At 56.9% G+C, this 9,057-nt stretch overlaps 1 protein-coding gene across 1 annotated transcript; it reads left to right on the forward strand.

Moving 5' to 3' along the window:
* The first annotated feature begins 7,296 nt into the window (after nt 1-7,296).
* Nucleotides 7,297-8,886, forward strand: PET117 (PET117 cytochrome c oxidase chaperone). The gene is made up of 2 exons (XM_030268836.4): nt 7,297-7,543; nt 8,737-8,886. Exons 1-2 carry the CDS (start codon nt 7,448-7,450, stop codon nt 8,884-8,886), a joined length of 246 nt encoding a protein of 81 aa, XP_030124696.1. The 5' UTR covers nt 7,297-7,447.
* Nucleotides 8,887-9,057: the final 171 nt, after the last annotated feature.

The raw sequence follows: 9,057 nt of genomic DNA on the forward strand, positions 1-9,057 counted from the left end.
GATTAGAGCAAGAGAGACTATCTCCTGTGCAGCTTTTTCCAACCTCCTGCCTTCTTGGATTACCCAGTGGAGGTCAAGCATGCCACAGGGCCTTTCAGGATTGCGAGGACCTCTGAGGACTGCGTCTCGAAAGCCCACAGAAAAGCACAATGTCTCCTTGCTCTGGAAGAAACCCACTCCTCGGACACATGCTGCTTACGGCCCCGGCTTCCCTTGCACCTGGTTGTGTCTGTGCTGCGGCTCAGCATCTGTCGGTGAGGCGCCGAGGCGCTGCCGGGGATGGGGATGCTGGGCGCCGCACCGCCCGCCCGCGGCAGCGGGGCTGACTCAGCCGGCTTTGGCAGCGCCCGCACGCACAGCCCGCGCCTCACCTGAGGGGCTGCTGCTCTCTCCGAGGGTCCCACCCCAGCACCGGCCCGAGGGGGGCAGGGGGATGGCACCGCTGCTGGGGCGGCACGGGCCGGCGGAGCAAAGTTCCTGCCCCGGTCGCCCTCTGTGCTGCCAGCTCTGGGGCCTGGCCGCTGGAAAGCCCGGTTCCAAGCCAGGTTTTGGTAGCTCTCCTGCTTAGATGAGGAAACGCTTCGCCTCAGCGGCAGGAGCCAGAGTGGCTCCGTGCCAGCATTATCTTGGAAGGAGGGAGCAGTGGCTCTGCAGGCTGCCCCAGTTTGGAGGGCGATCTGCTTTCCTTGACTGAGCAGTGAGGGATGGAGAAGGTGCCAGCCGGGGGGAGATGCCTCCCCAGGCTGCGGCAGAACCTGCCCCGCCTGTGCTTCCCTGCCGCGTTTCAGCACCCCAGCAGGCTGACTCACCGGGCTCCTGTCTCCCTGCCTCCCACGGCCCCTGCCACTCCCGGCCTCTCCTTGTCTTTCTCCACCTAGAGCTCCACTTCCTTCCCACTCTCCCCAGAGGCTCTGCACTGTCTCTCTGGCCACCCATTCACTGTGGCTCTGCTTCCTCGGGGCACCCAGCATCCCCACAGGTTCCCACCCAGCCTACAGGTCCCACTCCCTGTGGAAATGGGCCTCTCTGTGAGGTCTGTGGAGAGTGTTGGACCTGAGCATCCTCCCCGGTATCCATGGCACTGTGCTTGGGAGAAGAGGCTGATGCAGGATCTTGTGTGCCTCACATCCCCTACACATGGTCCAGTACCAGTCTGGGAGGGCAGTGACCCTCTTGGACAGATGTCTACTCTCACAAGGTGGTCGGCAGAGCCCTGAGCTCTCAGACTGACATGGAAAGGTAATGAGCATCTGTCTCTGGAGATCGCTGAAGCCCCTTGCCAGTTTTGCCTGCATTGTCTAGCTTGTTGGGTTTTTTCTTTTATTTTTTTTGTTTTGTTTTGTTTTGTTTTGTTTTTGTTTTGTTGTTGTGGCTTGTTTTCCTGCAATCCTACTGCCCAGTGTTTCTTCCCTGGGAACTTCAGTGTGTTCCTACCAGCTAGATCCAGCAGCAAAGGTTCCAAAGGCAGTGAAACCCCAGGAGTATCCTGCAAGCCAGTAGCTAAATAGTGGACAGAAAACTACTCCCTCTGAATGTTTCTGCTGTGTTTCAAAATACATCACCTTTTTTAGACACCAGCAAATCCACATGGGTTCTAACTTCCGAAAACTTCCATGCAAGTCAGGGCCCCTCTAGGCTCTTCCAGTAACCAGTCACTGCTGGTGGTGGCACTCAATGCCCTGTGTTTCTCTGGTGTTTTCACAAGAGACCCAATCCAACAGCTGTGTGAACAGTGAAGAGATGTGGCAGCAACCTTTCACCCTTCTTGCCAAGCTGCTTGGATTTTGGATTCTCTCAGGCAGGTCATAGGAAGCTTCAGCCAAGTGGGTTTGGCCACTTGAGCAGCTTCCCAGTTCAGTCTCTGGAGGGGGCTGCTGGAATGCAGTGGAAAGGATACCACAGGTGGTCTGCTGATACCCCACTGCCTGGCTTTATCCTTGTGTGAGGCATTCTCCCTCCTTGCATTATGTACCATCACCACATCTTCCTGTTCCCATTTTGCTGCCCAGCCTGAGTCTGCTTCCCATGCAGATGGGAGGTATTGCCCTGGAAAAGACACATTTTCCCGGGCAGTGGGATGCACAGCACATCGGGAGGCGCTGCCACCAGGATGCACTGTTGTTGGGATGCACTGTTGTTGGGATGCACTGCACACCGGGATGTGCTCAGGGGGGCTGAGAGCTCAAGACAGGAATGCGAAGCCCATTAGCTGACTGGGATGACAAGCATTTGTTGGGGTTTGGGAAGACAGGGGGAAAGCTCTCCGTGAAAAGCTGGTGGAAAAAAGCTGGATGAGCCACAACTGGAGGCTGACTCAGTCAGTCTCTTTCCAGGTTCCTGAAAATAATGAGCGTGCCTTTGAACCGTGCTTCCCGCAGCTGGCACGGCATGATAAGCTGTGCTTCCCCCGTCCCACAAGCCCTGCCATCTCTGCCATCCCCCACCAAGCTCAAACCTCGGTGGTAGAAAACCCCCTGTCCCCTCCCCAAGGACAAATGGCACCTCTGGGGCCCCCCAAGGCTTCCTCATTCCTGCCGGATGACGGCTGCCATAAATCCCATTGTATGCGTAGGGAGTTCAAGCATTTCTTTACCATTTCAAAAATCTCCAGGAGGGGTTAGGTGCTGTCCCTGCCATTGCTCTCCTTTTGCAGGATTATTAGAGTGAGAAAGAAGTGATAAGGGCAGAGAAGGTCAGCTGGAGGAAGGAGTAAGGAGTAACTGTCCCCAACAGGGTGCTCTGGGACAGTCCCATTGCCGCCACCCCTGACCGAGCAGGTCCCTGAGGTTTCGGCAGCAGGAGAAAGAGGAGATGGTTCTGCTGCACTGCTCTCAGCTCCTGCCTGACAAGGAGGACCACCAGGACAGCCTTGGCCACTGGCAATGGTGATGCCAGCCTGGGCACAGAATGGCTCCAGGCAGGGTCAGGGGACAGGACTGGATGTCCCGACCCTGTGTCAGGCACTGCCTTGTTAGAGATGCACCTTTCCTGCTCCTCGTCCTGGTGCCACACGTGCAGGGGCAGGGCTGCTTCCAACGGGGATCCAGTGCTGCTGCTGGAGAGTCCCTGCCTGTCCCACCTGTGCTACAGCACAGCATGTGCTCCAACACGCCCCAGGCGAGCGAGAAGCTGGCACACACACCCCCACTGCCTGTGGAATGGCCTAGGGAACACACTGGTGCTGCTTCCAGCTGGGCCCCCTTCCTTACTGCTCTGGTTTGACCGCTGAGGGGATCAAAGCTGGCTTCAGCACCCATGGGTGCCTCTGGCCCCTCCACACACACCCAGATGAGCCCTCCTCTCCCTGCTGCCTTCATGGCTGCAGCCCAAGAATCCCCCCTACCCATGGGAGAGCCCTGGGAGGGTGTGAGCTGGGGTGCAGCTCACCCTGCTTTGGGGGCCAGGACCCCCCACACCTTCCTGCCTTGCTGCAGTGTGACTGCAGAATTACCCTGCCAACACTTTGGGGCTCCGTGCACAATGGTTTTGATCTCCCAGTGCCTTTTACAATGATTTCCAGGAGAGAAAAAACCCAGCCCTAAGCCAGTAAGCACCCCTGCCCTCAGTTCTCAGTAGCGGCCGCGGGCAAGGGTCTGTACAATTGCCACCAATATAATTATTACGTGCTGGGGTTGCATCCTCTCCCTGCTGCACAGCAGGCAGACTTTGGCCTCTGCCTGCATTTCATCCCCCTCTCACGGGAGGCACTTGCAGGAGGGAGCCAGGCTGCACTCCCTGGGCCGGGTACCCTCTGCAGGACCCCAAAATGAGGGGCAGGGACCAACCGTGCCATGGGGAAAGCAGGGAGGCATACGCTGGGGAGGTGGCATCCAGACCCTCCTCCTCACTCCCTCATGCTGGCGATGCCAGGGAAGGGGTGTGGGGTGTCTGGGGGCCCCTTCCCCCCCCTTCCCAGGGCAATATGAGGTGCTGGCGCCTGGTGGCAGCCCCACACCTTAGTTGATTTAGCTGGGGGTGATCCGCCGTGTCCTTGGGGCTGGCTGCCTAAGGTGCAATCACACAAGCCCGGCCATAAAACCAGCAAGGCTCCGGTAGCGGCTGCCCGGAGCTCCTGCCCTCTTGGCTGGAAGGAGGAAGTGCACGGGGAATTTAAAATCCAAAGTAACTGTTTCACAGGCTGCCCTGCAAATGGAAAGAAAGGTTCAGCGCTCCTTGCTCTGAATCCTGTCACCTCCCCACACCAGTTTATCTTTACTCCATCATTCAGATCTCAGGACAATCAGATTTTCTTCCTTCCAGCTTCCTGGGAAGAACTATCAGAGGGCCCTGGGGCTTGTCTGAATGGGAGGAGCAACAAAATTCATCCAAATTGCTGGTGAGGACTGGTTCATGGAGCTTCTTTCTGTACAAGTGCTGAGGGGATAAGTTCCAGGGGCTTTCACTTCATTCATGCCCATCAAAAAACAAAACTCACCCAAGCCAGGCACACCTCCCCACCTGCCTGGAAAGGAGGCTGACCTGGTCAAAATAAAGCACTTTTAATACATACACTTAATGAATTAAAACTATTTTTGGAGTTTCTGTGCACAGAGAAGCCTTCAGTCACCCCTCTGAATTGCAGAGGAGGGACACAAAAAGTTACACATTACAATTTTTTCCTGTGCATATTGCACTTTTGAATACCAGCAACACGACCCTGCCAGCAAATCCTACAGAAACATTTCCTGCAGGGCCAGGGTAGCTGCATCTGGACCATCAGTGCCTACACTGCCACAGGCAGGTCCGTCCCTGTTGCGGAGGGACGGGAATAATTCAGTTTCTCAGAGGGGAAAAGGTATCATGGTGAGATAAAAGTGCCAACAACATAGCAATTAGTTCTTTTTGCTGCTATAATTAGCACTGCCATAAGGAGAAAATCAATGCTAAGAGCAGCAGGCACGGCCTGCTCCCCTCCTCGAGACCTTGGCAAAGCCATGCAGGCACCCACACCCACACTCGTCAGCCACGCTCAGCTTCACAGGGCAAATGGAAGCTTGAGTTAGGCTGAATTCAGGTTTTGGGTTTTTTGTCTTCTTTGCCACTGAGGCAGCCAAGCCCCTGTGTCCCAGTGGAGAGCTCTGGGTGTGTGCAAAGTCCCCCGTGTGAGCGCACACACACACACACACACACACGCACACACACTGGGAGGGAGGGAAAGCTGCCTCTGCAAAGAGGGAAGGACAGCCAGCAGCTCACCAGAACTCTGGGAGAAAGCTTTGTGAAAACCTTTGTGAAAACATACCCCTAGTGTTATTGTTGCTATTATTTTTTGTTAGTTTGCAGTTTGATAAGAGAGGTTGGTTCCTCACACTGCACAGGACAAATGGAGTAGGAGGGGACTGTGGTTCAGGACCAAAGCTGGAAATGGGCTGTGCTCGAACTTTTCTCCCTCCCCTTCCATATCTTGCAGGGGTTTCCTTAGGCTTCAGTCCTTTTTCTTTTGCCACTAAGGCAAGCCACAAGTGAGCAGCCCGTTTTCTGGATTCTCTGGTGGCTAATACAGGCTTGAGCTGACACTGCCACCCCTTCTCTTCACAGGATGCTACCTAAAGTGACAACCCATGACCCAAAGCCTAGCCAGAACTCCTCATCCATCAGAATGGCTGGAACGGGGAAATAAGGATGGAAGTCTTACTGAGCCAGGGCCTGCAATGCAGCCTTATCAAAGAGTGCCAAATGCCTGTGAAGGATCGTGGAAGGTGGATGAGGCACACAGGGGTTGCACAAGCTGAATTTTCTTTGAAATCCAGGATAAAAATGCCCTCTAAGGATGGACTGCAGATGTTATCCGAGATCATTATCCTGATCTGAGCTGTTTGCCCAGGGGAAAAATGGCCTTGAGCTTTCCAGTCTCCTTCAGGTGTGACCCAACCCTTTTCCGCCTGGCGCTCAGCCCCACCTCCATGAGCGGCTGCGCCGCTATTCCCGGGCCAGCAAAGAAGGAACCGGGCACTGGAAAGAGGGCACCAAAGCTCCGGCCATAGCACAGGTTTCAGCAGCAGAGAAACCCTCCTGATCCACCTCTCACCCAGCTTAAGCCCATACTCTGCCCACGTTTGGGAGTCTCATGGACACAGGCACAAGGCTTGTGTTCCTTGGGCTGAAATCTTCTTTTGTGTCCTTCTGCCCACCAGCAGCTGGGAAGCTTTTCCCCAGCAGGAAAACATCTCCTATTCGTGCACATCCCCTCTGGGCACTCCTGCCCTCCCACCTCCATCACACCACTTCCCTGCCCCTGCAGCCGGGCTCGAAGAAAGGAAAATCGGCTTTCCAAATGGGCTTTTTCCACATCGTGGCTGCTGCGAGGTTTTAAACCAGACCAGCTGCTAATCTGTGTTTGGAGAAGGTCCCCTCTCACCCCAGAGCACGGAGAGGGGGCAAAGCAGAAGAGCAGGGTCACAGCTGGGAGCTGAGCCCTTCAGCGAGGCCCAGCCCTTGGGAGAAAGGGAGGAGCAGGAACACCTGAACCATCGGGGCAGAAACTGAGATGGTGAAAGCCAGCCTGAATGCTCCCTGGGATTTCAGCCCCTCCAGGGATTAAATGGCAGGCTTGGGTAGAGGCACTGGGGGAGCTGCACCCTTCCCCAGTGCCAAGGGTTTGTGCTGGCTGCCATCCACCAGGCTCTCGGCTCGACCCTGTTCTTGGCACTCCAGTGCTAAGCACTTGTGCACAAACCCTTATGACAGCAAACACACCGAGAGCACAGCCATTAGACTCGATTGAAACATTATCATCCCCACTAATTTCACCTTTTATTTAAATCACGCTCATTCAGCAGAGAGATGGAAAAATTATAATGAGGAGGGATCAGTCTGACATGTGTTTGATTTCCCTCTTCCACTGCAGACAGGGCTGGGGATGGAGCAATTCTGTCTTCAGAGCACGAAAAACTGGCAAACACGGGGCCTTAAGGCCACACACTGAACAATGAGAAGAAACCAAACAATTGAAGAGCAGCTTTCTCCAGCTGCTTCTCTCATGCAATTCGGGATTTCTGGGCGAGCAGAGCGCAGAACTGGTGGTCTTCCCTCGACAAAACCAGAAATGTTTCTTGCACGGACAAGAAACCTCCTTTTGTTGGCGCCGGCCGGCAGGAAGCTCCAGCGAGCATCCCCTCCGGGAACAGCCCGGGAGGCACGGCACAGCTGGGCACCCAATCCCCGCGGCGCTGGGGAACAAAGGCCCGCTTTCAGCAGCCCATGGCAGAGCTTGTGGCCAGCAGGGTGCGAGTGCCCGGCCCCGGAGCGGCAAACCCAGGGAGCGACATCTCCAGGTAGCGGCAAACCCAGGGAGCCGCTGCCCCGTCCCGCCCCCGGCGCTGCGCCCGCCCCGCCTCGGCGCTCGGCTGCTCCGGCCTGGCTCGCTGCGCTCGGCGCTCGGCCGGGGGCGGGGCGCGCCGCCTCACGCTGTCCGCACCCCCGCCCGCCCGGCGCTTCCCCGCCGGCCATGTCGCGGGGCTCCCGCCTGGCGCTGGCCGTCTCCGCGCTGCTCTCCGCCGCCATCGTGGCGGCCGTGCACATCCAGCAGCGCCGGGAGCTGGAGGTGAGTGCGCGCCGCGGGCCGCGGGGGGCAGGCGGCGAGCGGGGCCGTGTCCCGGCCCTCGCTGTGGCCCCGCCCCCTCACCTGGCGGCCCGTCAGGCCCCGCCCCCCACGGCGGGCTCACGCGGAGCCCCGCCCACATACAGGCCCCGCCCCTGAGCCCTCATGTCCCTGCTCCATCCTTTCCTCCATCCCCTCCATCCCCTCACCCATTCCCGCAGCTCCTTGTCCCTGCCCGCGCCCCAGCACTGGGGGCTGCGGGCTCTGTGTGTGCCCAGCCCGGCTCCCAGAGGCCGGAGCTGCCTCTGCCCAGCGCTGCCTCGGCTGCATTGCTCCCCATGGTGCTCCCTCCACAAGCCACCCCTTCTCCTCGTTTTCCTGCCTTGGTGCCTGGGCTTTTAGCTCTACCAGCTCCCTAATGCTGTCCTGTGCATTTCCCTTCAGCGGCAAACAGGAGCCAGGAGCTCCAGGTGAGGCTCGCTGGAGGTGCTTCCTCCCTCTCCAGCAGCCAGCATACAGGGGAGGGGGGATGTGATCTTGCAGCCTTCAGCCAGTGCCACCCCTCCTGGCAGTGTTCCCAGTGCTCTCCCCTGGCTGTGGCTGTGCTGTCCCACTGGTGTGCCCTGTTTTTCCTCAGCCCCACAAATGCACCCTGCTGAACGACAGACAGCCCTGTGCTGTGCCGTGCCCCTGCTCCCCTCTTGTTCTGCCAGGGCAGGCACAGTGCAAGCTGTCAGAAGCACCACGAGATAATTGAACAGGGCGGTTCTCTGTGCTATATTTACAAAAATCAGGGAATTCCTGACAGGCAGCCTGTGCGCCAGAGAGCCCTCAGCCAAAAGGTGTCAGGTGACCATGGTGAGTCCTGAAGCAGAGCAGTCCTGCCTGGGACTAAAAGCTGTGTGGTTGTGTAAAGCTGTGCTGTGTGGGCAGTGAGTGTGCTGGTGTGGACCCTGCTGATGAGCCCAGGGTTATATGAGGGCACACATCTTATCCTGCTCCACTTACATGCAAAAAAAAAAATCTAGAAAATGCACGCAGAAACAGCCGAAGATTCCAAGTACGTTGAGTTGCTGTGGCAAAGCCCCTGCCCAGGCAGCAGAGGGAACAGCCTTGCGGGAGGGGGGAGCCTGGGTAGGGTTGGTCCCGATCAGCATCCCCCGGGCTGTGATAAACCCTGTCCTTTGTGTTTCCAGAGGCTGCGAAGTGGCGTGGTCAGAGATCTCGAGCGTCAGAATCAGAAAAAGGAGAATGTTCGCCTGTTAGAAGAGCAGATTGCTCTGACAAAGAAGCTCATTGAAGAGAGAGACAAGGCGCTAATGGAGAAACCTTCCCAGCAGTCCTAGGCACGGGCCTGGCGCCTTAGAGGTTTGATTAAAGACGTCTGAAGGTCATTTGCATCTCACTTCTGGCCGATGTTTTAACAAGCAGAGCTAATCTGTGAAAGACTGGTTGTTTTGTATAAATTATAATCCAGCCTCTGCAGTTTTAGGGCAGACAAAAACTCATTTCGTCCG

This window comes from Taeniopygia guttata, chromosome 3 (genome assembly GCF_048771995.1).
Source record: "Taeniopygia guttata chromosome 3, bTaeGut7.mat, whole genome shotgun sequence".
Lineage (NCBI taxonomy): Eukaryota > Metazoa > Chordata > Aves > Passeriformes > Estrildidae > Taeniopygia > Taeniopygia guttata.